Source organism: Varroa jacobsoni, unplaced genomic scaffold (genome assembly GCF_002532875.2).
Source record: "Varroa jacobsoni isolate VJ856 unplaced genomic scaffold, vjacob_1.0 scaffold_727, whole genome shotgun sequence".
Classification (NCBI taxonomy): domain Eukaryota; kingdom Metazoa; phylum Arthropoda; class Arachnida; order Mesostigmata; family Varroidae; genus Varroa; species Varroa jacobsoni.
Genome location: NW_019213629.1, coordinates 50,115 through 78,103, shown reverse-complemented (window position 1 = coordinate 78,103; position 27,989 = coordinate 50,115). Strand labels below are relative to the sequence as shown.

General features: G+C 39.3%; 2 protein-coding genes across 13 annotated transcripts; one reads left to right on the top strand and one right to left on the bottom strand.

The window, feature by feature from the left end:
* The first annotated feature begins 658 nt into the window (after positions 1–658).
* On the top strand, positions 659–17,912 carry LOC111263025 (uncharacterized). Of its 3 annotated transcripts, none has more exons than XM_022837750.2 (11): positions 659–675; positions 8,787–9,164; positions 9,268–9,501; positions 9,744–10,004; positions 10,575–10,667; positions 10,841–10,988; positions 11,180–11,397; positions 11,600–11,901; positions 12,147–12,664; positions 12,856–13,017; positions 15,244–17,912. In XM_022837750.2, exons 2-11 carry the CDS (start codon positions 8,988–8,990, stop codon positions 15,285–15,287), a joined length of 2,157 nt encoding a protein of 718 aa, XP_022693485.2. In that variant the 5' UTR covers positions 659–675; positions 8,787–8,987; the 3' UTR covers positions 15,288–17,912. The 3 variants fall into 3 exon arrangements, with proteins under 3 accessions (XP_022693485.2, XP_022693484.2, XP_022693486.1); XM_022837749.2 differs by having other exon boundaries at positions 15,241–17,912; XM_022837751.2 differs by lacking the exon at positions 659–675 and adding an exon at positions 5,472–5,795 and having other exon boundaries at positions 15,241–17,912.
* Positions 17,913–19,276: 1,364 nt separating this feature from the next.
* On the bottom strand, positions 19,277–27,728 carry LOC111263026 (ribonuclease Oy). 10 transcript variants are annotated; one of them, XM_022837755.2, is made up of 10 exons: positions 27,557–27,728; positions 27,357–27,464; positions 26,805–26,887; positions 26,074–26,121; positions 24,237–25,959; positions 23,428–23,611; positions 22,739–22,878; positions 21,998–22,118; positions 21,063–21,204; positions 19,277–20,400 (listed from the first exon to the last, which is right to left on the bottom strand). In XM_022837755.2, the coding sequence occupies exons 6-10, from the start codon at positions 23,544–23,546 to the stop codon at positions 20,101–20,103; spliced, it is 822 nt and encodes a 273-aa protein (XP_022693490.1). In that variant the 5' UTR covers positions 23,547–23,611; positions 24,237–25,959; positions 26,074–26,121; positions 26,805–26,887; positions 27,357–27,464; positions 27,557–27,728; the 3' UTR covers positions 19,277–20,100. The 10 variants fall into 10 exon arrangements, 9 of the variants coding, with proteins under 9 accessions (XP_022693490.1, XP_086825556.1, XP_086825558.1 ...); XM_086969430.1 differs by having other exon boundaries at positions 24,321–25,959; positions 27,557–27,726; XM_086969432.1 differs by having other exon boundaries at positions 24,321–25,959; positions 27,402–27,464; positions 27,557–27,726.
* Positions 27,729–27,989: the final 261 nt, after the last annotated feature.

The window sequence follows — 27,989 nt, the reverse complement described above, 5'->3', positions numbered from 1 at the left end:
CCAATTCGGTCTTGCATAACCATCGAGTACAGCAGAAGCAATACTTTTTGCAGCTTCTGCGGCAAACGGTTTTACAGATTATACGCGGATCTTATCCAAAAATTAAGGCTGTACTCAGACGATTAGTATTCTGATCGGCGGATATGGTTAAACTCTGTAAACTGGTATTTATTTGCCTTATGCAACGAATGTATGCGGATTCTCAGACCAAACGCCATTTTCAATTCAACTTGAACAATCTAATCGGACTCACTTTAAAACGATTCTAGTGTTTTATTTAGACTAAAAATTATATTAAATTTTTCAAGCTTCAAGCCGAAACATAAAATTAATTTAGAACACGAGGCGAGCGGGTCATACCATAGCTTCTACAAACAGCTGTGCACGAATGATACAAAGCTGTTTGTAGAAAGCGCTTTCCAACCATATGAGCGACTGTCATCCTGTGACAGGTGTATTCGGACAACAGATCAGGTGTGATTCTAGATATTATATGCGATAAACTTAAGCATCACAGTTATTTGTTTAAGTCGCAAAGTGAACGCACCTGTAGTGGCCTGACTAAAATCCTTAAGTATCCTATTATAGTATTATTAAATCCCTAAGTATCGAATGCGTAATAATTCGGCTGATCAAAGTACGGAAAAACTCATCTACGAAAAAACTCTCCGCCGAGTAAGTGATGATCCCTCACGACAAAAAGTAGCCAGCTATGCAGTTCTAAGTCTAGCAGATAAAACAGCCTAGATAATAAGTCAATCTTTAAACCCAGATTTGAATTCTGGATGACTGACTAATGGAAAATCGCAGGCTTCATTTTCTTCACTATTATAGTAGCCAATAACAGTTTATTTTCTGGATCGTTAACAAGCTCTACGGAAGCTATTAAAGGCCAAATTAACAAAAGTCTGTTATTTGTGTAAGTAATAACTGTTAATGTAATAGAGGCTTATGCTTGCTTGAGTACCAAATCCGGTCAAACAGCAAAACACATGTATATTTTATGATTCAGTGGCGCTATAACGCATCGATTCGTTGGTATTTTTTCATCAAATAGAGCAAATCGGGGACTCGAATAATGACAGGTAAAAGAGTGTGATGATATGTTTATTTAACACAGTACAGCATTAGAGTAGAAGTGTTGATCTAGTCAATCAGATAGTCAGTCTAACTAGCCGAGAAATCTGTTAGATAGTCGCAATAGGCATACTTTATTCAGCACAGTTCGTGTCACAGGTGTGTAGATAAAATAAAAATAAAATAGATATAAGTATGTGGGTAAATAATTACCTGGCTTGAACAACCCCAGTATTTGAGATAATGGGCTGATGTGGTAAACTGATTTGTCCAAAATAGGCAAAATCGCAGTAACTTAAATAGACCATATTTCAAGTTACATTAAATAGTCTAGTATTCGTTTCTGTTTGAAATAGAACGGCCCACATGCTGATCGATTATTTGGTCCTGATCCCATATCAAGTAAAGCAGCTTTTCGTTTTCGGATTTCGTTTTAGTCAAATGAAATTGGCGTTTTCGCATAAACAAGTTTATTTGCACTATCTCTCAAGCTGTTGTTTATATCTCGGGGTCATAGTCGGCGATTACGTCAACGTTACCCTATTGAGTATAAAACTGTAAAATAGTTAAGATCTGATCGTATCTGCCCAAACAACAACTCGAGCAAAGCTGACACTTTTTTTTTTATTCTCATTATTATTTTATGCTACAGAACCGATAAACATTATATAGAGTTATTTGATAACGGGAAACGAACGAACCCGTCCACCCAGTTGCTCTCAGCCCGACGGAACAATGTTTTGGCAACAATGACCGGCTCACGGATGCTCCGCTATTTTGAGCTAAGCCTTTCGGCATTTTAGTGTACACATTTAATCAAACGTGTTCATCCTTTACTCATGATATGCTGGAGAACCACATATTTTTTTAAACCTACTCTGAACCTCGTGAAACAGTAAAATCTCGTACACTTAGTAGCCAACGTTGCTGAATACCTGTTAAAGCTATTTTTTGTAGCTGGCTTAAAGCCGCCAAATCCTATGACCTTGGTGGGGAAATTTTCAATATGGCCGCCATCAGGCACAACAACAGACTGCTACTGGGGGTGCAGTTCTCTTGGTCGGTAGTGAGCGATCGATGCCATTCAGTTTGTGTTCGCTCGATAGGAGGAACGATAACAACAAAAGCAAACAAATCACATTTGTGAATAGAAATAATAACGAAGTTCCTGTTGCGTGTCGTTGCCCAAACAGAGTATTCCAGGAGCCACAGCGCCACCTGTTTCTGCTATGATAGTTCCACTGTATCGTAATTCAACTAGATATCTGGTCTATCTGTTTGTCGGACGATAGTCTCGGACCGTGTACGCTTATAGTCTACTACGTCAGTTTTTAGTGAGTGCGTGTCTGCGTAACAGAGTCCCCGCAACGAATAAACTATTTCCCTACGGCCACGTATATCGTGTCCACACTTTGCGGTACCGCTGAAATCCTCATTTTATATATGCAGAGAGACATATTGTCATCATCTGGCTACTGCTGATTCACAGGGAGATCAGTAACTGTGGCTGTTGCCGCGCAAACGGTTATCATATGAGAGGGTGTCAATTCTGTGCTGTGTTTATGGGTGTTCTATAACAGTTCAGATGCGCCAGCAAGTTCCCTATTGTATTGCAGTGTCGAACACCACATTGGTACGGTGTAGCAATCACTGTTGTTAATCGGAGGGTGTGCGCGCGTTCATGTCTCCAGCGATAGCCTGACGCACAGTGGTGTAACAGCAATAAAAGCCTATTTGTTGCGAAGACCTATCCGCTGAGGCCTCTAGTAGATAGGCGCGAAGAAGCGAGACTATCTGAAGTCGTTTGGGCAAGAATCGAGGTTAGATCCGGGCCCAGTATCGAGTGCCGATACATGCTTAGCGAAGCTGTCCGACAAGCAATAAGAACTGTAGCAATCATCTTTGATTGGAGGATATATTTGCCACTTGCCATCAGGGAGAACGAGCAGGGTGAAGAGCAAAGCGATATTTCGCTTTAGCACTGCACATATTCGTTTTAACGAGCAGAACCTCTCTTAACTGTCTCTCTCGAATGACTGCAGTCCGAGGTTAGTAGATAGTTGAGGAGATCATAGATATGAACAGTATTAATTTCCTTCAGTGTACTTTGTAGGAACCGAATGGAATTATGTGTGGATGACCTCAATGTTTAGAGGAAAACAACTAGAAACTAACAATATTAGGTAGTGTATAATGTGCACGATATAGACTCAAGATGGTATCTATTGTTTTTTTTAATAGGACTAAAAAATTACTGTTCTATATGCTTTAGCTGGTTACCCGACTGCGACTTGTGAACGCCTTTAATATTTCTACCACCGAACGTATTGAAAGATAAATAAACATGAAAATGAATTGCCAATATTACTGTATCGGTACTGACATCGAGTAAGTTATACAAGTAATGTTGAATAATTCATATCATATCGGTGCAATGCGGTAATTGAAGCGCAAAAAAGTTTGTTAACGGACGTCAGCAAAGCTGTTCCAGTATAAAAGATTTCATGCACGAGAGCGATGGTTCCTGGTTGGTGCTTAGATTGCACTGAAATGGATAGTCAGCCCACTTAGTAAAAGGCATGTATACATCTGGGAGATGCGCGTAGTGTTTAAGAAATAAGTTTGGAAGACACTAGAAGATTGAAGAAGAATCGTAGTTTCAATTAGTCTACGTATCGTGATCACATGCACATGTCTAAAAGACAACTAAGGGTTTTCGAATATCACTTTGTAGCGGGGCTCTTTTGAGAGTATGCCAGCCTAGGCAATAACTATAGTCGTAAAGCTTCCTCAACGTAAAAGTGACGATATTTCAGTTAGATCTACTGTCTGTTACACGATATATACGAGTCGTGTCAAGAACAAGTGATTTTGTCGAGACGACGTCCACCCTGTGCTGATTAAAAGTGTCGTGAAGGTGATCTTTATCGCAGTCCGACGACAGTTGTTGCTAACCGTGTTCGGGACATACAATCAGGTACTATATTTACTTACCTCAGCACGTTTATGCATTACCGTACTGAGGCGCACGTTGCCACGTAACCGCGGTCTATTATCGTCGCTAGCAGCACCGGCAGTAGCCAGTAGAAATTTCGGCTGGTCGCGTTCTCCACAACTATCGGCGTAGATACAGCACGTGCAATAGTAATGTGAAGAAACGGGAAATATTTAGCCCTGGTCACAGCAATGTCAGTCGCCTTAGCCAGCCAGCCAGCCAGCCAGCCGACCAGCATCGGCTGCTTTGGTCACTAACAGCCAATGGCACGCTTAGTCGTAACGAAAATGGGTCACGCATGACATGTCTGCAACATGGCAACGGCCCGCAATTTGTGACCAATACCTCTTGCTTTTGAAACAAATCAATGGTACATTTAGTTAGCAAAAAAAGAAATATAAACGATGAAACATTGCTTCGTGACTACTAAGTGCTGAACACATATAACTGCTCCTAGAAGACGCTGAAAGTTTAATGTGGCTTTTTTTTTCTAACTTTACACTACAAGTTGTTAAGTTAGGGCGTTGGAAATCGATAGAAGCATATTCTAAAACATTCGATGCATGAGTAAGATTCAAACAGAAGGAATAATTTGGTCAAGTGATTAATACCTGACAGCCAATACCGAAATCGAAAAACCGAAACCGAAGGCAGTCTTTGTCGCGCCGGTACAGAATGCTATAACACCGAGCGAAACAACGAGAATGTCTACGCACAGCCAAGTAAAAGGGCCTCTAGAGGGGACCTTGTGATCAGAGATTCATTAATGATGCAGTCATTCGCAAACACTTACAGGGTTTGCCACGTGAGTTCCAAATGTAGTTCCGAACATAGCTATTCGAAAACCATTGTTATCACCTGTTTTTTTCTTACAATTTATGCTATTTAAATATTTAGGATAAACGAAAAACAACATACGTATTGTCTCCGAACTTGGGTAATTTGACGAACATTGCATACAGGTACGTGCAAGAATTTCTGAACCATTTACATACTATATAGTTATTCATGACATTGGAGCGAGATCAACGTAGACGCGGGAAACACGGTCAACTTGTTGTTTAGAGCCTACGTGCACGCCATCATCCGAATTCTATGTAACTCCTGCATTCATCTGGAAACACGTTAGGGTACTCTTCGCTAACCCCTTATCTAATGCTGCCGCAACAACAACTGCGGCATCCGCCGCCGCCGCCGCCGCCGCCGCCGCCGCCACCACCGGTCTAGAACGGGTTTGTAGATGGTCAGAGACGATACCCTGGTTCATCTTGCCAGCATTTATTCGTCGGAAACGCTCTGAGCGCCACCGGTGTAACTTCGACGAAGTAACAGCTTGTTTATTGTGGTGAACTATATGCACTCAACGACGACGACGACGACGATGACTCAGTTGGGTCTAGCAGCTCAAAGAAAAGACCAGTGGTGAATCGTGCAACCATATTGTGCCTTGAACAAACGCAGCAGTAGATGTTTTGCACAAGCCTTGTTAACTTGAAGCCCTGGTGTCATGCTAGCATTTCATATCGATGGCTTCGTGTGTTGAAAATTTAGCTATAAGCATTAGATTAAAAATATTTGTAATTTATTGTGGATGATGTTTCGTGGCTTGTTCGTCTACCTCATCGACCCCCACGAAGTCGAATGCTCGACTGATAAAATTGGCATATCTGCATAGCCTCTCGGGATGAGTTGCAAACCCCCGAAACCGCCATCTCCTGACGTTGTAAGGACTCGCATTCAAAATGTTTTAGACAAATCACATTAGAAATTCTTATTTGGGTGTACTTCGTTTATTTATGTGACCCATGATTTGGTTCTTTGTTGTGTGTATAATTATTTATTCTCAGTGGGTAAACATTGATGCCTTCCGCCCTTTTCACTCGATCATTTCAAAGTTTCTCCGAGATCATTTAGAGCTAAATAAGGTAATCCTTCAGCAGACTGATAATAGTATGCTGAACCGTTACTTTAAACCGATGCTTAATTAAAGCTAAAACCTCTCTTAAAAATTAAGCATTGCTAATATTCTCGCTATAGGTATGGAAATTTTACCTTTTGGTTAAGTGTAGTCTAAAATAGACGTAATAAGCTCAGAATAGCGTTGCACGCCTTTTAATGTATCGTGGATTGTTGCGAAGAGAGTGGATCCGAGGTGCCTAGTTGCGATCTTATTCTTCTTTTTTCGCCTTATTTTAGCCAAATTTATTCAAGATCATTAGTATCATCATATGATTTCTGCTGTAGATGTTTCTAATCGACTCAGTTATAGACCCCACAGGCACGTGCTAGAGATGTCCTCAGATTTGTATCGGTTTCAGTGATCTTTTTGGCCTTATTTACAACATCATTCAACGTGATAAAAAAGTTTATGCTCTATGGGGTAAAATCCAGTATTTGTTGGAGATCGGACAGGATTACCAGTCGACAATAGCAGGAACGCACTAGAACGCCACACGTGCATGCACTTAACCATGTTGAGCACGTTAGAAATATTAGTGTATAATTTATTCAGTGCGTGAAGTTCGTTTTCTTCTTTCTAGACTCTTCCTGAAATTTTTGTATTTCAGGGAAGTACGTTCCCACGTTCTTTTATATTATTATTTATTATTGTATACCGTTGTGAAGAATGGCTTCTGTGGTGAACCATGACGGCTTCTTAAGGACAACATAAACGAGCTCACAAGCTTATTCCGAAGACAATTGCCGCTAGAGAGAATCATATACACGAATCTGAACGTTCAGCTCATTGGACCATAGACCCGATTAGTTCGAAAAGAGACCAGATCTGCTCGACAAGGACATGCACGAAAATAGCTTTAATTAGTTGGAGTTAAGTCTTCTGTTTCTTGGACAATCGTAAACTATTTTCGAATGAACTAGTAGCGTAAATGCATACAAAATAACAAGTATAGCGTTCAAAGACTTCAAATTGGGTTTTACAAAGGTCGTTTACTTAACTGCGGTGGCATATTTTTCTATACGTACATTTAGTACCAAACGCCGTAATTTGATTGCCGATTGACCCCATTCTGCGCTAGCTATTCATTTCCTATGTGTTAATAGCCATCAGCTTCTACACAATAGAATTTGAATAAATATGAATGAGCTAGAAGATGCTGTTTTATCAGCTGTGGATGGCATTTACCACCATTGGTCGACTGACCGAAGGCCGCAGGCTGAGTAGTAACGGGCCCAATGATTAGGTATGTGGTTGTTTTTTTTGACTAGCCAATGATGTGGGTCTCATTGTAGATTCTACATATTGCGAGTGCAGTCCACATGGAATCCAGTCTGCGTGTTCCGTTTCTGCTTATGGACATTTTTCGTTGGCCGCATAATGTCCTAATCAGCGACGAAAGTTGCCTGCTTTATCGTTGCCGTAGCTCAGTAGTAAGCCACGAATGAAACCTCGACACAAAGTCGCAGCTAAAACACCTAACTTCTTTTAAGCTAACTTAACGTCGAGTGCTATTTAGCTTTTTACTAGAGGATAGTACAGTGGCATTTTCCGGGCGTCTGAGTGGTGTGTTATTATTGTGGAAAGTAAGCTTGGAAAAAAAAACAATATAGCCGTCTGTGAGAGAACTGACTAGGGAACTTAAAGTCGTCGCACATTGACATATTTGATCGCCAAAACTGTTGTGCACAGTCGTTCCTGTCACTAGAAATGACATATCGACGTATCGAACGTCGAAAAGTAAGTTTTCAGTGTCTATTTATGTAAAATAATGTTTCCACTTTTTTCTATTGCCATTGTGTCAAGTATTGCTTTAGATGGTGAACCCCTGCCACAAAACGATATGTGCCTATTAGGGTTGAGAACCTTTACGCAATTGACCTATCTGGGTACATCTAACCGGTACTATCTGCCGAATTTTTGCCGTTTACTCCATGAGTAGCCAACAGGCTAGCCATGGAGTTATTTTTGAGGAAGCACTATCACGGTATATGTTATTTAAATTCTATGTTATTTTTGGCGCCCTTATTTCTGGCTTAAGCGATTCAATCAATTTAAATTATATATCTAAACTTACGTCTTTATCATGTATTTTAAGTTAAAATTAGTTGTCAGGGGGACTCAATAAATCGGATATGCAATCACAAGGTTAAATGCTTAAAGAGAATAGTTTAAAAAAATTTAAACACACACCGCTTTTATAGCAGTAGCTACCATAAATTTCTGACGTTAATTACGCGTTCTCTTGTAGAGCTGTACCCGTGTTCAACTTACGGTATTTTTGTTTGACAGTCTCCGGTTCGTAAGTAAAGACTTTTAAATAGCTTACCTTACAGGATTAGTTCACTTCGAACGCAGAATATCTTCAGATGAAGAATAGTGCGCTTCACCATTTGGACAAAACTATAACGATACGTACGCGTTGTTGACAAGTCTTTTTTAAAGCTGTGCCGCCTGAGTAACTGCGTACGTGGCTACCTGCGTAAACATGGTTAGAAGCTATTTCGACTAATAACTTCACTGCAGATCGTGAAACGCAATTGGCACGGATTCTAGTAATTTTTGGACAATTTCTCAATGATATACGTCAACAAACAAGTGACTACCGATAGATGTTCTTAGAGGTAGTGATACTGTAATAACAATGAGGTATGGGCTTACGAGGGCGAGGCCAATTTTAAGTATTGCAATATACATCATGCACCAGAACCGAAACTATTTGATAAAAAAGTGTTGTTGTTGTTGTTGTTGTTACAGAAAGCTGGCTTGTTGCGTGCACGGGCCCGTTCCGAGACAGGGCTCGAGGAGATCGGTGCATTTAGTCCTGCACAACTCTCATTAGCCTTAACTCAGCTCGGAGGTGGGGCAGCTCTTGCCGGCACGGACGTCGCAGCGCTGAAATTCCCGCTTTGCCCCCCTAACGGCGACGCAACCTTAGAAAACAAGCAGGGCAGAGAAATGTATTCCTACGCTTATCGATTGCGCTATTTGCAGAAATTACACCAGGACGCGTTTCTGGGCCTTAATGCCGTGCTGCTCGGTGAAGGTCTCCCACCTGGTGCCGTCTACCGCTCTTCCCTACCAGCTACACCGGTCTCCACACCTATTAGAGAAAACTGGGTCTTCTCCGAACAGGTACCGACGCATTATATATCTCGATTCTGGTATTTGTGTTGTCAAAAGCCTTCATAATATTTATATATATAGCGACATTGTGATATGTATGCTTGTTTCTCAGGCCTTGCGCGAGCGCCTCTGCAAGACGCCCTCACCTAGGAAGTGTCGCCTCTTTGACCCGCGACGCCGCTCCGAAGCCGGTCTTCACGAGGAGAGGGAAAACAGTTGGACTGAAGGCGAGGATAATGATGATGGAGAGATTGATTCGCCTAACGAAGACGCTGACTCGGTTCGCGAAAACGACGACTTCATGCTACTCAACAGGGAGCTTTTTATCGGTAACATCTCGTCCAAGGTAAGAGAACAGGAAAGCAGTAAGGCGCAAGCTGGCTTTCCCTAATACTATATCCCGCGATTTAGCTTCATAAATCAACCTAAACACAAGCTACAAACAAACAAGTTTTTTTTAAAAGCCGAAGACTCTCTGAGTTAATGCCCACTGCGTGGGCAATAATGCCTGTAACGAACAAAATTAATGCCTAAGCTATTAATTTTGTTCGTTCACTTTCACGCTCTTCTTACTCGAAACTGTTCTAGACGACGAAGTCCGATCTGCGCGAACTGTTCACGCAGTTTGGACGGGTAACAGACGTAACGATATGCGTGGACGCGGAGCGACGCTGGTCGCGGGGCTTTGGGTTTGTGACATTCTCCAAGAAGGAGGAAGCGGACAGGGCGCTTGAGGCCGGGCGTCAGGGAATCATCATGTGTGATGGGCGTGCCCTGAGAATTCTGCCTGCCAGCGATAAAAGAACTTTCAAATTGCGGCAACTGGCGGCTAAAGAACGACGTCTTAAGGTGGGATTCGTTGGATAAGTAGCTTCAATTTTCCAAATTTAATCTGCTTTAAATTATTTTAAGGTATTTAGAAACGGTACGAACATGTAATTCACATAGTAGGCTACCCACTGTTATGGAAGCAAATTATTGATCATCTACGTGACCTGTTTTGCTTGGCCGCTTCTTAAGGTCACACTTATCGGTAGTAACTGTACTTCTATTGCACAATTTATATATACAATGGTTCAATGTCACTTGTCTGTTTCATGATTTCTATAAATGGTGCGGTGCATTTCTGTATATCGTAGTGAAACTCAGCTTGTCGCAGGGGCCTCGAGTGTTCATTCGTACATAATCCTTCGTAATATCGTTGTTTTGGGTATAGACACCCAAACGTGGAGTATCCAAATAGATACCTAAACTTGAAAAAAGAGCCTCTTTGTAGTGGGAAATAGCGTGAAGCACCCCAAGCGTACCAAAAACTGACTCTTAATCTTGTAACGGAATGCACCGTAAGCAAAGTAGATTGTCTGGTAACTCACTGTACTTTCTGTTTCTGTTCGTGTTTTGTGTGAAAATTGACAACAGGACGAGATTGATGGCATCGATGAGAGCCTTGATGACGACTCGATTTACGTACCCGTAATGAGTGTGGAAAACCTTAATCAAATGCCCGATGAAGTAAGACAAAACAAATTTGTTTACATTACACACCCATTCACTTGTACTGAAGACCATGGCATACACATGGCAATAAATTTGCTAAATACGACTGCATAGCCTTCCCTTCGCTTGATTCATAAATGTGCCTGCGATCTCTATATGCAATGTTTGTTTAATTTTCCGCTTTGTAGGTGATGTCTGCCATATTGGCACGATTGGATTGGCGCGCTCGTGTACGAATGGAACGCGTATGTAAACGCTGGCAGCGACTTGCTCTCAAGTTATGGGGTGCTGAGGAGGATATTGGATTTGCACTTAAATCGTTTACAACCAAGCAGCGTAAGATTTCTTCTCCAGCTGTTGCAATCGGAATAGCTATAGCTTAACTTCGGCAAAATACACTTAGATTCTCTTAGTTCTCACTTAGAACTAGGATTCACTTAGAACTATATACACAATCAGTGGAATTAACTAAGTTCAGTATCATGTACATCATGGTTAATTAGTTGCTTATCTGATACCAACTTTAGCGTTAACGATCGACATCTTCCGAGCCTTGCTGACGCGCTGTAAAAACTCTCTTAGACGAGTAGATCTCTCAATGGTTAATCATACTATGGCTGGTGGAGAAGCTGCGGAACAGGTCGCGCAAACATGTCCTCATTTAGAGCAGTTAAACATGTCGGGACTACCGTTGAGTAACGTGTCGCTGCAGCAAGTGGCGCAAAAATGTCCTAATCTGCGCAAGGTACGATTAGCAATTTAAGTAAAAAGATAGCGGTAGCTCAGCACTTTACTACTGACAGATGGCATCATTAGATGTATCAGATCATGTCTGTAAGAATAAACGATTTATTTACTCGGCACTATTTTATTCGCTTCACGAGGGCCGAGCCTTCACTTGTTACATTTAAACGTTTCGGTAACAATGTCTAATTCTCAAATCGCAGGTCGAGCTTGCCGGGTGTCGCGACATCGGCGAAAAGGGCCTTTGGTGGCTGTTCCACCTCTGTAAGCATTTAGAGCACATCGATTTATCGGGGGTATCAAAACTAACCGGCCAGTGCTTTCACATGAGCAGTCAGCGTCTTCGCTGTGTCATCCTAGATGCTTGCGTGGGAGTGACGCACTCGGGGTTTGTGAAACTTGCTACCAAGTGCTCATTTCTTCAGAGCCTCAGCCTCAACTCGGTCACTCAGCTTAGCGATAAAGACCTCAACTACATCTGTTCGAACCTGCGCGCTATCAAAATGTAATAAGTAGATCTGCAGCGAATGCCATAACAGCTTGCCTTGCATAGGGAGTGACAGAGTTCTCTATTTGCTTCAAATTTTTAGGCGCCTGTGTTGTAACTAAAGGCGCATTATAGTACTTTTTTCATCTCTTACATTAAAGTGTATGTGACTAGAAGCAGTTTACTTGCATTGTCAATATTCTTTGGGGGTGAAAAACCAGATATAGTGGAAGATGCTTATAAAAAATTATCAAATTTCGCAGAATCAAACTCGAAGGAAAAGGGCTGAAGAATCTTACCTCTACGGGTCTGTGTACTGCGCTCCAAAAACTGCAACAATTAGAAGAAGCCTATCTGGCCGAAAATGCCGAAGTGACAGATGATGTCGTGTGTGTCTTGGCACGCGCCTGTACTCGCCTGCGAATTCTAGACATTTCACGTTGTCACCGACTGACGAATCTAGCCTTCAGTGCACTGAGCCAGTGTTTGAACTTGACGACACTCAGGGCGTCCTATCTCAATAAAGTAAACGACGCTGGACTTTGTGCACTTTCCACTCAGGGAGCTCTTGAATGTTTCGAAGTTCGTGGCTGCCCAATGATCACCGACGAGGGACTAATTACTCTTGTATCACTTTGTCCAACCCTTACAAAAGTTGACATCAGCGGATGCAGACGTGTAACAAACCACTTTGTTGATGAAGCTGTCAAACTTCTCAATACGCGTCCAACATCGTCTCCGTTGTTGAAACAAACAAGCCACATCGAATCCGATAAAGCAGGTATGCCTACTGACTAAAGTTTCAAGCAGCGCATATTGTCAGGGTTTGTTAAGAGAACTTTTTAGGTCGAGATTGATATTACATAGAGATCATAATTTTTCTAGGTTTTAGTTATAGTCGATTTGCCTTCGCGATTATATAGTTGATTGTTCTCGATTCCTAGGCCTGAGAATTCTTGATTCCTTTTCTAGGTACTGCTGAACAAGAACCCAAATCTGTACTGGAGTTAGAGCTCACAACTGGCTCAAGTGGAGTAAGCTATGCAAAGACACCTTCCGTCAGATTGGTGCTTGACATCTCGACCACCTGTGTTCTGGATTGGATTCCACTTGAATCGTCAAAGGATAGTAAAGGTTAGTAAGTAATCCAAGGATATTAACTCACGACGATTATTACGTAAAACACAGCGTTTGTTATTAGGGGTCAATTGTTCTGTATGGACGTAGTGTTTTTCAGTAGGCTATATTATGATTGTCTTTTTCATTGGAAAAGCTAATTTTAATAAAACTATAATGTTTACCCTCAAACTGTGGTATCATTCTTTCAAACGATTTTATGTGAAATCGTTAATTTGTGAGCGGGTAGTGTGAACGTCCTGAGTACTATTAGAGCTAAATCTAGGAAATAATTTTGAGCACCTTTTTTTTTTTTATTTAAGCGGGGAAAAAATTAAACTGGTGTATTATCTGTAAACTATTATTTTTTTATTGCGTTTATACGTTCCGATATCACTTCTTTTCTTAACGTAAGCATTATCCACTGCTACGATCAATGGTTTGATGGGTGGTTGTAGAATTCTAAGCGAAAGACATCATCCTAATCCTAGGTTTGTGTCCAGATTACGACTAGATGGAGTTTTTAAGTTAAACACGTATATCGGTTGACCCAGAAGGGTAAGTTGTGGTATTTGTTGGTACCAAGCTGAAAATATCAATCGGAGATCGTGAATGGATTCGCTTCAAATACCTTGTCCGTGTCATTCATTCTACCAGTATGGACAATGGACTCCTTCAACGTTTCAACTAGTTTTTTTTGCCCAAATTTCGCTATGCTGATTTCGATAGTTACCGATATAAAAAGGGTCACCAATCGAAATTTACATGCTTCTTTAGTCTTCCTGTTACCTGAAGCTTCACAAAGCCAGTAACTGAAGAGTGAAAAATTTATCTTCCAAGCATCTTAACTGAAAGTTTCCTGTGTTTACAACATGTGTGCTCAACAGCATATATTACAGCAAGAGTGTATTGAAGTCTTTCCTCGAGTTCGTTCACCTGATATTTAAATTATGGCGCGCTTTAACATATCAGTACTAAAAGTTGCTATTGATTTCATACCTTGGAACATCAACGATATCGAAATATATTTTGTTATTGAGCAATTCAGCGAGATCTGCATATCTTGATGACTGAAACTGATTCCTTCAATTGGCAAAATGCACCGGTGAACCTTACATGAAATTTTGTCAGGCCAGTGGTCGCCATACGTACAAGTTAGCGCTTTTTCGTATCGTCATATTGCAGCGTCGTCTGTGGTCCTCCTTCGCAGCATGAGAAAGCGCAATAAACTCCACGAATCAGTGTTCACTTAATTAGACATCCGCTTAATGAATGTTTACTGTATTTGTATACACATGTTCGAGTTTTAAGCTAGAACCGTTGGTCATCTTTGCAGCAGAATGGATAGGAATTCCGAATTTTATCCAAAAATAATGATCGATGATCTGTCAGTAGGATAAGGCGTCGTCCGTAATTATATAGATACTCCTTGTACGAGCAAGGCCCTTTTCGCGTGACCGGTATTTTCCGAAAGGCTTTATGTTTGGCTTCCATAAGAAAGCGTTCGTATTTGTTTCACCTATTATTATTAGTGTGAGTAGGCTCCTGTACTTAAACGGAGCTGCCACGTTTCCACTTATCTTGATGGTAAAATCACTAAATTCAGCAATCTTTGTCTCGCTGGATTCCATTATATTGACAACGTCAAATGCCTTTTCTCTTTCTTGATATACCAGGTTTTCGTCATCCGTCGGTCTTTTCGGTATGTCACAAGGTGTTAATAAGCGTAGAAATTTCGGTACAATGAGTCCGAGTTCCACGTTATCATTTCACCGTGAAATATCAGTCTGAACGGTATGATCATAATGACTGGACCAACGTTCGAATGAGGGGCAGCACCCTGGATTATACGTTAAGTTATTCTGCTTACTAGACCATTATTATCGCACCCTTTTGATGGGGGCGACACGCTACTTTTCTTTTGCTTGGAACCAACGTGACCATGAGCATTTTCTAATCGTTTGCCTGTGTGTGCTGAGTTTTTTGAAACGTTGAAAGGTGTGTAGAGCCTTCCCTATTTTGTAGCAAACGGCTCCTTGGAAGGCTTCCATTGAAGTCGATGGGGTATTAGGCTCGCCTATCGTCAATCCTAGCGGACTCCCGTCGCCTCTGATAAGTTATACGCTTCGTTGGACCTCTGAAAGCATCTCTTTATTTTGTCGGATCTCTTTATATCTTCCGGTATCATGAACTAACTCAGTCTATACTAATGTGTTCAGAATTTGTTTTATTATCTTTCAGAAGGAGTGGAGATACTTGAAGCTGATAATGAGGTTTCGGCGGAATAAGCCTGCCAGTACTCTCAGAAGGTCATGAAGGCCATCACCCTTGCAATTCACCTATATACAACTACTTATGAATAGAATAAGAACAGACAGACATGATACGAGTCAGTAAAAAGAGAAAAAATAGTGAATGATGAGTAAAACAGGAGCGAAATATCGATTATGGATGTTAGTAAAAGATCGTATTATTGCTATTGCAACGTTGAGATAGAAGCGGTACTCGTTGTTGGCGTTGTTGTTGTTATTGTTATTATACACATCTAAAGCTGGCTTTCGAAAGATTAGTACGCCCGACCTTCCATGCTGCGACGATACGGGGTACTTTGTTCTACGAGACTCGAACGAAAGCCATGTTGACTCTGGCTCGAGCTAGATTCTAAAGCGATGATGAAATTTGAATTTATAAAAAATTTAATGTTTCTCGAATTAGGGCATTCTGCTTGTTAAACAAATCCTCATACTAAAAACAAGTACAAGATAAATAGAGATAGAGCAAAAGCAAGATACAAAACGGTATCTTTAATCAGTAATCACAATAAGTAATCAATTAATTAGTCGAAAGACATTATAACTAAATAGGGTCAAGTAAAGATCTTGACTTTTATTTGAGAGGAGGATCGCTATGCGCCAATGTTGTGGCTACTCGTGGCGCATTTCGAAGTTAGGTCAGCGTACTCTATCGCTGACTTCAAATGCACAAGGAATTTTTTATAATGTGACCAAATATGCGTTGTTGTACCTAGCTAGCTAGCTAAGCAAATCTACGAATTACTGATATATAAGTGACAACAACAGACAGATGGGCATAAGAAGCTTGTGTTGATCATCGAATTCAACATCTCCTGTTGACTACAATACGCAAATAGACAATATCGCGAAAGTTGTCAATAAAAGGTTCGATATTATCACCTTCACATAATGTCGCCAGCATTTATGGGTCTAATGAATTCCGACAACACGAACAACTGGACTGAGCATCTAAGTTCTAAACTTTTTCCAAAGTGCTATGAGTCGCCTAACCCTTGTGCGATCGCCCGCCGAAAACGACTTACGATAAACCCTGACTAGGTTTATTTACTGGCAGGGTAGGTCGGTATTTATTTGAATCATCGGTGTTGCCGATAAGACCAGCATGTATCAATAACAGTTCTACGTTCGTAGTTAGAAATAAACTTTCGTGTTCTACTTTTATTGTTCTATTTAGTATTTCAATGTAACCTCCAAGAAAGTCAGTGATTTGATTGAAACTAACAAATAATTGCGATCCATTTGGAACTCGGGAGTTATTTATGTAACTGATCCTGGTAGAAAGATGGTACGAACATTGTAATAATTGTTACAGATATAACAATTTTCAGTATTTCTCTCTCTACTTTACAGCAGTAGAAGTGTGTACGACGCAGTTAGTACCGATGTAGATAAGGGTTCCTATTTGCCAGTGGCTTGTGTATGGCTATCTGTCTGTGAACTACCACGCAGCTTCAGCTGTCACGTGGTTTAATGAAACTCAGCTCAAAGGCCCTCATAAACAAATAGGATTTGTCCATTGCTTTTGTAAGCAACCTCTTAACATTGGAAAATTTTCCTATAAAAATAACCACTTTGATTGTTTAATTTTTGTAACCGATTGATTTAACATTAATTTCTTACAATAACAACTCGGGACAAGCACAGCTACGGTTATAAGCTAGGTACTTCACAGTTTATCTAGTGTATGTGATCAGATCGTAACGAAAAAGATATTCAGCAAGGAAAATATATGCTAATTTTCTATACTGGCAATCTTAGCGATATAAAGCTCTGATTACGGTACTACTACACAGCTGAGTATGCCAAACAGGCCTAGAAACTGTGACATAATGGCGTGTTGAGATAACACTCTGAATTGATGACTATAATCGGTTCCATGTTTGTGATTAGAATATGTTTTGTAAGTGTTCCATTAGGACTGCAACTGTCATAATCAATGATGATCGGTTTCGTAGCGAAAGCTTTTTTTCGTATAAATCTATTTCATTTTCCATGATTTCCATGATGTAAGGAAAAATTTTAAAAGGAACCGCAATCGGTTCGGATATGCGCTGTTGTCGATATTTCTGACCAGCAAAGTATGACTAAAAAGAGAGACCTCGCTCAAGCGCGTCGTATATTGGAGCTCATGTCTTTACTAGGCAAAAATTCTAACTCGGTCATTCGCTTTGTGCGTGTTCAAAAGATTGTGAAAAGAAAAAAAAAAAAGGAACGAACATGACGGGCCGAACTGAGCGGTGAAAACGATGAAGAGGTGTTCATAAATTGGTGATGTAACATTCATTAAACACTATCGGCTGTTGTTTACCTCCGAAAGCATTCTGTAAAACGACATGTTATGTATAAAAGATATGAAAAAAACTGCTCCGCAACAGCTAAAATACGATATAGGAACTTGCATTGCTTCGAAAAGTTGAAGTTGATACGGACGCGGTTGACTGCGACAATGTACGGTAGTTATGCGATAATAGTCGCGAATGTTGTAACGGAAAATTGCTTCGGTAACGCGCTAAGCCGAAATGAAAGAGCTATCGACTCCGACACTGTTATTGTTACTAAGCATAGAAAATAAACAACACACACCATTATACAGAACAATTGTGTTTTTATTTATGCTCAATCTGAAGCACTATGTCGTCCAGACGAGAGTCGTCATAATGCACGATGAAATTTCGTTTTGACAACGCTGAGCGCGAACGAAACAGAAGGCCTAAACAGAAGATGCCTGATTGCGGGAGCATGGAACAATCCATTATAATTGTTATTACTTCCGCTTAGCCTGTTGCTTTTATATTGTTGTGGTGTAGTACTCATCGTGCGTGACATTCTAAGATCTATCATGGAGTACGGTAAAGAGTACAGGTAGATCGAGTGCGGTTTCACGCTGACAATTTCAGCCTTCCTTGGCAAAATGCAAAAGTCAGCATTCAATATAATTGACATATGTTCAATGTATATGAATGGGAAGGTACGTTCTTAGTCTGATTATTGCAACAAAAATATTCAATTATTATTGATACAATTTACTGTCTATTCCTGTGATATCCTGTCGCGGTGGCCATATCAACGTACGAATGTTTTGCCAACTTGCGACAAGTTAGTACCTCGGATAGAGAAATTAGCACGTTTCCATGTTAAAGGTACTTAAAATAGAAGAGTTCTAAGTTTAGCAGTGTTGCAATATTGAAATTGAGCTTAGTGGTTTAAAATAGGCATGCATCGGATCGCCCTAGCTATTACATGGTGTAGCGTAAGAGGCAAGAATAAGAACCGCAAGTTTATAACCATCTGTAAATATTTACTTACGCATCCTCATAAGCAATGAAATGCAAAGACAATCTTCCTGATAGGCGGACAAGGCACTGAGTAACCCGCTTTTTCCTCACTTAACACCTTCAACCTGTGCACCAATTAGAAGGTCTTTGTTGCTGTGCCTTACCTACTGTAAAGCATTTCGTTTAAGGCTCTCATACTATATTTCACATCGGCAGAGAAATCTCCCGTTAAGGCTTCGTCATCAACGAATGTTCTATTTCTAACCAGTCGTTGTAGGATTTCTGGCGTCCCCAATAACCGTTCAATGGTGTTTGCGAACAATAGCCTGTAATCGAATGCTACCTCAGTCGATAAACTATGATATTACACGATTTGGCGTAACAGAAAAAAATAAAAAGGAAATTGAGTAATAGATTCACCATTACACAAATAGCTCAAGCTTATACATATAGGGGGACAAGATGTAGTTGTCTTAACTTAATACCTTGATATTTATTATCTCTTAGCAAAATTAACGGAAGATTCAATCAATTTATGCAACGACAGTTATCGGCTGAACCTATTGAATTGAAAGACACTATGTATTCTTTCTTAACCACATCATTCTCACGTATACAGACAAAAAAATCCCTTCAGGAAGTTAGAACGTTGCGTAACTTGTTCGAGAAATAAATACAGTGCAAAGATAGAAAGAAATCTAGAACTCAGATGTATTTATTTCTAGCAAAAATAAAATTGAATGGCGTCTGGCGAGGCATGAGAGTATACTGCAGATACTAATCGTCATGAGAGAAGTTCAGGTCACTATCAAAAAAACACTCTTGCAAAAACAACAATTCAATTTCAAGGGTTTTACTGTTAATGACACTTAATACGCCTAATTGTTTGCGTACAATACATGTTTTTCAAAAAAAAAAAACTACCTACGCCAAATCCTATTGTTAATCCAGACGTTTATTCCGACAATAAAATCGCACATTCTCGTTGAACTTCATTGTGTGTTGTAAGCTTGCTGCAATGTAGTAGGCGCTTTTTGTCGGTGGCAGAAGTTAGTGGTTAAATCTTATTCCAGTTGATAAGTAGAGAAATTACTATGATCTTTATATCAGTGAACTAGTTTTAGAACCTGCAGCTAAAATTTAAAAAGTTCCTATAATTCAGGATCTCTTCTTAAAAGCACAGCACATGCGTCGAACCACTTGATCCTCTTTGACACAGTTAAAAGATTTCTAGAGATATTTAATACAGCTGGATTTCAGGTTGCTATTATTTTTCAAATACACCTAAAGAGTGATTGCATCGGATTTGGAAAATCCAGCTCAACCTTCAAGAATCGATCAAAACCTGTTGTTGAATAAGTATAAGTAAGTAAGTTGTTGAAACCCGGATAATTCGCTTGCCCAAGTATAACAGGCGAGCCTAATAATAACTAGTTCCTCTTTGCTGTCATTATATCGCTTGTTAAGTTGAAAAAAGGTCGTTCGCGATCTAAGAAACACCAAATCCCGGATCAGGGCAGCACTCGAGGCCTGGTGATATGCAGCGCTGCTAATATCGCAACGATAATATGAGCTCCGAACGTGGAGAAGTCGCTCATCGATTTTTTCCTATAGGGGCTGTCTTGCGCCCCGCTGATGGTTCCTGGAACGCGATCATCATCCTTAAGGGGCAGCAAAAACATCCTATCCTTTCCACAACGTTCTTTTTTGTAGGGGCAGTCAATAGGTTGAAGATCCAAATTGAGACAAAGATGTACTTCCGTGAGTACAGGGTACTCGAAACTGTTAGCTTGATCACACACTAAATCAACCTGGAAGTACAAAATATATCATTTTACCAAAGTATAGCTCACGGACATTGAATCACGCCAAGTTGTACATCAGTATTAATTTCAAATCGTAATACACTACGTTTCTATAGAAAATACAATTATAAATAGATCGGTGTTAGAGTTACGAAGTCGGCTCTGGTGTAACCCACCGCCTGAAAGAAAGATCACTCCTCTAAACCTACTTCCGGTCCGTTCTTGAAAGAACGGACCGGAAGCAGGTTTAGAGCAAAAAGTAGCTTATTCTTCATTATCATTCTTTATTATTCATATTAGTATAGTTCCAAGGATATAGGCTACATTTCTAGTTAAACTGTTTAGAAATACAATATAGCCGTTTTAAAGGAAAATACGCTTGTTTGGGAATACTTCAACGTAAACCTATATTTATTTAACGCCTTATAACTTAATACACGATCATAAATCAGTCGAGACCGAATAGAATAATGTTATATGTGAACTACTCGTACCGTTTTGTTAATGGATTTCAATACGTTGTTAGGAATAATATCAACGTAACTTGTGTTTCATCGTGCAGGAAATCCCATTAAGGCCGCCTTTGTGTACGAGTTTAACACGCTGGTTGGCAAATCTCATTTTACCCAATCTATTTTACCTTAATATTAATAAAACTGTATTTTTACCTTTGAATAGAGATCGTTCTTGAGGGCGTGCTGGACATCCGCGACAGCGTAAGAAGTTGCTGTTGACGGCAAGATGTCGTCATTTTCGAGGAACTGGGTCAGGTTGAAGCGTTCATACAATGCCAACGTCGTGTTGAAGAAACTAAAAATGCATGAAAAAGTAGAAAACAGATAGCGTTACATAGTGATAGTTTTTTTTTTAAAGTCTGTGTGCTTTTTGCCAAAGTTTGATGCCCTTCAGAATATTTTGTCATGAGTAATTTTCGCTCTTTGCTTCAACCCACACCGCTACATATAGGAAGTGAAATTAAAAAAACAAAAAACATAGAAAAGGTTATAAAAGAAAGGTTAAAGAATATGGGCTTGATTACTATTGGGCTGCGTTATCTCGTTCAGAGACAACACACAATCCGGAATGCACCAAGCAATTTATTGCCTCTCCAGAATATCTCTATAATATAACAAACAAACTAATTCTTCATGCTATATCTGGGCTAAATGTGGTACACATTTGTGAAAGAATCCGTAAGTGTGTTTTTCTACAAGAAAGGACCATGTAAATGCCTCATGGGATTCTTTAACTGGCGATTCTAAATTAAGGCCCTTGATAATAATTGCCACGACAGTTGACTGACTTATAGCGGAGCCTGTAATGCATGCTAACAAAATACGTTGAACAAAATCATATCAATATACTTACCTTTATAATTAGATATATAGACTTGCCTGTTTGTAAATTCGCGCGTCTTGCCTTATGATAATAATATCGTGCTTAAAATATAGCGGTTCCTGACGCCGGGCTTAGCGACGGTAACAGGCTTGAAGGTTGAAACATGCATTTATGCATCCATAATGGCATTTGTAGCCACGACATTTAGTACTCTATTTCTCTACTCCAATCTCCCCATTCGTACAATGGAGCTCAACTGACTAACCTTAAAAATCCGGTAAGCCCAGGAACCGAGACACCACAAGTGCCATGCTTTTTCCACTCATGGGCCCAAAACTGTACAGGATTGTGAGACTTCATTGATGGCCATATCTCTTCCAGACGAGCTGAAAACCCAATGATAATTGGAGACTCAAAAATCTAAACAAATAATCGCTTTTTTCTTTGTATAGTATTCTTAATTATTTATTTTATGTGAACGCATCCTCGGGATCACCTATTTTTTGCTATAAAACTGAAGACTTGCCCCATTAGAAATCTAACCAGAATGGATCTTACTGAATATATCCAAGATTTTTTCCACCAAACCTGTGACGCCGTTTCGCAGCGATACAAGCGACAGAATGGCAATGCAGTAAGACAGGTACGTGTCAAAGGCCCAGGCCACGCCGTATCGTATTTAAATTTCTGAGCCCCGCCCATGCCCGCACTTACCTTTATCAATTCTATGTCTACATCAATTAGACAAAATTCATTGCAAAAAAAAACTACGAATTCACACGGAAGGAACGTGTTTTAAAGAAAAAATTTCGTGCATAAATTTTAGAATTACGCCGAAAATGTTGCTTAGAAAATTATTTCCAAGAAGCACAGTATGTATTATTACCCAGCCATCACTTTGGCTTATTATTGTTAGAGGATTTATATTTGCTTTGATCCACTTAAACAAACTTAACTAACCCCTCAAACGAGTTGAGTTTGCTACCCGAGACCAAATTAAACTTACTGCGTATTGGAGTAAGATCTCCTACATTGAAGTGTTCATAGGAATGACAATTTTCAGTCTTAGCATGTGGTGCCGTCGACCCCGGCCAAAGACCATGAATTGTAAAGTGTTCTCGCATGTTATGCTCACGACACCTATTCCTGTCATATAGAGAGCAACATATATCAATATTCAAACCTCACAAGATGTAGAAACGAATAATGTACGAGAATAGTGCGTTTTATAAGAAGACAAGCATTGTATATTAAAATAAGTTCAGTGCTGAAATACAGAATTGCTATGGTACATCTTGGAGATCGACACATAGTGTTTTAAAGTTGATTGATTCCGCGAAAGCACCTTCTATTTTAAACTGTCTCTATCTAAAGATATTTTTAAGTATCTTAAACATTATAGATATTTATTTGATATATACTTGATATAGTAAAATTTATTTAAAGGTATATAAAGTAGACACTAAGGAGGTCTCACTTGGGTTTCGTCGAAGCGTTTAAGCTCTAGTTTGTTTGTCTGATCAGTTCTATTGTAATCTTCAGCTAGCCACCAATACGATGCCATTTTTTGATCTGTAGGTTGCTCAATAACGCATTTTGCTTTACTTTAAGTTAAAACGATAACACATTTCTAAGGGGATCTTTAACGTAAAAGCATATGTCAAGTTTAAAGTATCTGCATGAGAAAATTCATACTTGACTGTAACTTTACAATATCCAACTGGATACTGCAACGCAAATATGAAAAAGTCCAGTGTAGAAACTCCATAGCACAACCACAAAATCTGCCAACCAAACAAAAGCAGTTTGGCCATAGGTGTCGTATCAGTTACGGTCCGACCACAACGGTTCCTGTGCAGCTAAATCGATAAGGGCGCGTCTGCAAAGGACAAGCGAGTCTTGGACTAAGAAAAATTACCCCCATGTACTACTATGAAGTAATTTAGGACTTTCGTTCCGTCAGTTCCGTTTTTGATTCTTCACCACGCGCAAGTTAGCTTACCTTAGTTAATAGTATTCACTATTCTGTTATATCGTTTCGAATACCGAAGAACTAATAATAATAATTTTAATGAATAAAGCTTAACAACAATAATATACCTTTAATAAGCACGTAGAAACTAAACACGCTTGTTGTTTCTTTTTTTTTTTTTTGTTTTAGATCGACCCAGAGAATAACGATAATCTTTTACATATTAACCGTGAAGGATTTGCGAGTCACTTAAAACGTTCGTGTCTCTGACTTTTTACAGCTTGTAATGATTTTACATCAGAATAATTTACTATAAGTTTTAAAATCTTCTTTGGCCACCCAAAGAACACTTCCTTTGTAATCTATTTCGCCCATCTTTAGAAAATCAATTCAATTCTATACGTAATAATTTATGTGTTCTCGGATGCTCACATACTAAGGATGTTTGGTCATAATATCATTATATCTATTCGATACTGGTGTTTCATAACTACCGTACATATTGGAAAAAAAAAAAAGAGAATTGACTCACAAAACATGCTGTGAAACAAGAAGTAAGGGGTGCAAGTTTGAACAACTTTTGTGTATAACTAAAAATCATATACAGCCAACTTGCCCTTGTTAAGCGATGCATTAGACTCGACGGGCGAACAATTTGTTGTCACTCCGTTATAAAGAGGGACTTTGTACATTTTCAAACAAAACTATACGAAGCACTGTTTTTCTTTTCTAAATTTACTTAGGTCCAAAATGATTCACTTTAATATCCTTAATCGTGAACACACAGAACCAAATATTCTGTCAATATCTTTGTAATTTAATCGGTGCTGCATACGTTCGATCCAACACAAACTTCTAATGTCAGCTACAGGCCTGAAACAGCTGAGAGCTTCGATAGGCGTTGCCTTTCTCCTGCGTTTCGAAATGGAAGAGAACTGGCGTCTCTAGGCAACAGCTTAAGCATGTGAGGGGTGCGTAGTAACTGCTTTGTAATCCAGTACAAGGCATTACGTGGATAAACGAGGCAATACTTTTATATCGATTTTTTTTTTTTCTTTAACTATGTTAGATATTTTCGTTAGAGGTTTGTAATTGGCGAAGTCACTACAATGCAGTCACTGTCGCTTTATATATAGATTATTCAAGCTCAGTTCATCCTAAATTTAATGGTTTCTTTAAATTTAATCGTCTTCAATGTTATTGTGCACATTACTTACTACACCCCTTTAACTAGGGTTATAACTAACTGTAGAAAGTGTCGACGGGCAAAGGCTTAGAGTTCACATTTAACTCAACCTGACCGAATGATATTATCATGGAGAACACGTATGCTACAATATTGTTAGAATGTAGTTAGTTGGATCTTAAAGTAGAAAAGCCTGTTCTCTGAGTAGTCGCGTCGAGAATGGACTATAGCTACTGTAAACTCTTATCACTACTTAAAGATGCATGAAGTTTCAATTAATTTGTTCAACAAAAATGGTGCTAAGAATATTACAAAAACCAGAGGTAACGAATGGAACAGTTAGAAAGAGGATAAAAAGTGTCACTAGGGGCCATGGGCATTCGTGCTAAGGTACGAGTAGAAGGCCTTATAGCTTAAGCCGAATCCATAGCGCCTGCTGAAGCACCGCTGACAACGGCCACAATCATGGCCAGCGGAAGCCTTTAAAGAAAGTGGCCGGCCTCTTAAAATAGAGGCGATTAAAAGGGTTAGGTTAGATTATTAATAGCTTCGCAGGTTATTGTGCACCGCGTGTATGGAGGTTGATCTGCATCGTCTTGCAGTCAACCAGGACAGTGGTGCTTACAGCTCCAAAGGCTTCTTTATTTCTATTGATTTCCATTATAAAATACAGTTCCGTACATAAAACTTGTTTTTTCAGCCATGAACAATATTGATATACTGGCATTGACAGTGACGAGAACAAAGGATAGAAGAATTTTTTTGCAAGGTCAGTTCTCTGCTCGTTGATTTAATAAATCATTCGTTTAAATCATGAGAATAATTTAAGGCAATTTACCTTGTCATATCGATCTTGCAAGCTCCGATTTCTATTTTTTGTACGTGCAATTCTATTCATTTTCATAAAAATTAAGCATTACGTTTATTAATATTATCAAATTGTTGCTTTTGAAACACTTCATGAAGACGACGAAAAATAGAGAAATGCCTCAGTCTCCTCTGCATTTTCAAATCGTTGATGTGAGCTCTTGGAGTTGGTCCTGGACTAATACGCAAACGGCATACGTTCCTAGAATAAATAAAATGTATCGATGGCAAATAGCAATGATTTAAGGGTTTACAAAGTGAGTATTAGATATCTTATACATAAAATGTTATAAAACTGAACATGGGTCGTAATTACCTGTCACATATCATCCGGCGGTATTTCAAAGCGCATGACACGCTTCACCTGAAAGACAATTTTATAGAGCTGGAAACAGCTTTATGGACTAATGTATATTATATATTATATTTATAAGCTTCATCTAAAGTACCCTTATATCAACCCGATTTAAAAATTTTTTACAGTTATCAAGACACGATTAACAATCAAAGAACCGCGATTAATTGACGTATATTGCACTGATCTTCTTGAATGGTTAACTTTAGAAGAGAAACGATGTCGTCTCGACAAAAGTGATGACTTCATAAGCTGTAGCCACTGAATAAGTTTTCGACTCCATATTTCTCATTCAAACTTTTAACTTATGCGCACATCTCCGGCGTGTATCATAGTTTTACCTATGATTAATATCTTAAAATCGTGGCTAGTACATTAATCTGTACACGTCCTATACACTTTGTCTTCTCGATGAATCCCTTACGCGCAGTCTCTTATATTCACTAGCACTTTGAAATTACGATGTTGATTGACCTAGCCTAGGAGATGTGTGCATAGGTCGAAAGTTTATTCAATAGCTATAGCTATATAGGAGAGGCCTCCCTTCCTTGCTATATGACTCAGCAGGATAATTAGGCCTGTTTCAAGAAAGTAAACAATAGAATGCGATAAATATGTTTAAAGACCTTAATAAATATGTTTAAAAATCTACCATCCATCACCAGATGATTGTCTCTCAGTTAGGCACTCACCTTCTTCTAAACTTTCGAGTATCCCGTATGAGAGGGCTATCCAGTCGGTCCCTCGAAACAAAGCTCATTTTCCATTGTGTCATCTTGATGTTACCAATAAAATACATATATGTCATGCTAAAGCGAATATGAGAGAAACGAATTCCGGTTCGATCTCCATGTTTCTATATGCTTCTAAGTAGGTATAATTATTTAAAGATAGTACAGTATTTTGTCTAATGAAATGTTCTGACAGGAGAAGGTAGTCTTATCCCTTAGAAACACAAAGTAAATTACGCGTAATAGTATATTTAGTTATTTTATATAATCTATTTATAAGAGCTCAAGTGTATTTATGTAATCTTTGGTCTTTTTCAAAACACAACAACAGGGCTACAAACTCCCACCAACTTGAATCCTATGATAGATTGAACGCTTATAAGAAGTGAAGTTTACCACCCAATCAATAATGTTATCTTTTTCAAAATATAAACTGACTATAAGACTTCTCTCTTAAGACTTCGTAAGTTATCGTACGCACTATGGCGGGAAGGATTAAACCAGTTCTCATACCTAATTCCATTTAGCTCGCTCTGGAACTTAGGATATTTCACCTACTCCGATCTAAAAAGATGAAAATCCTTGCAGCAATTACGGCGGCAGTAGGGAACAGTTCGGGACCTGGAATCGCCAGTTTAAACCATATATATATGGTCATGTATCACACTATGACATAGTTATCATTTCTCAGACTGTAGCAAGTGGATACTCACTGGAAAATGTACTGGACATTTGCTCGATGTGCTGAATAAGCGAAGCTCGAACTGTGTCTGTGACGTGACCTCTAGGATGCTGGTTTTGTCAGTAGGGCAATGCTACATGACGTGCAAATCCACTTCGCACATGCTTCTAATACCATGTGATAAACACTTTTTGCCCTTTGAAGCAATCTAGAAAGAGTGGTTGCACTTTTATGCTAGCGCTTGCATCGTGCAGCACGTGCAAGCTACACGAAGAGACGAACAAGAGTATTTATAGTGGTTTATTATTAAACGATTTTAATAAGGAAAGAAAAATAATAGGTAAAATAAGCTGTAGGATACGTCGGCCAAAGTGCGGTGGAAAATAGGTATGCTTAGAGGTGAGAAGATTAAAGTATATGTACCACCTTTGTATATTCACATTAGAATGTTCTAAAATCTTGTT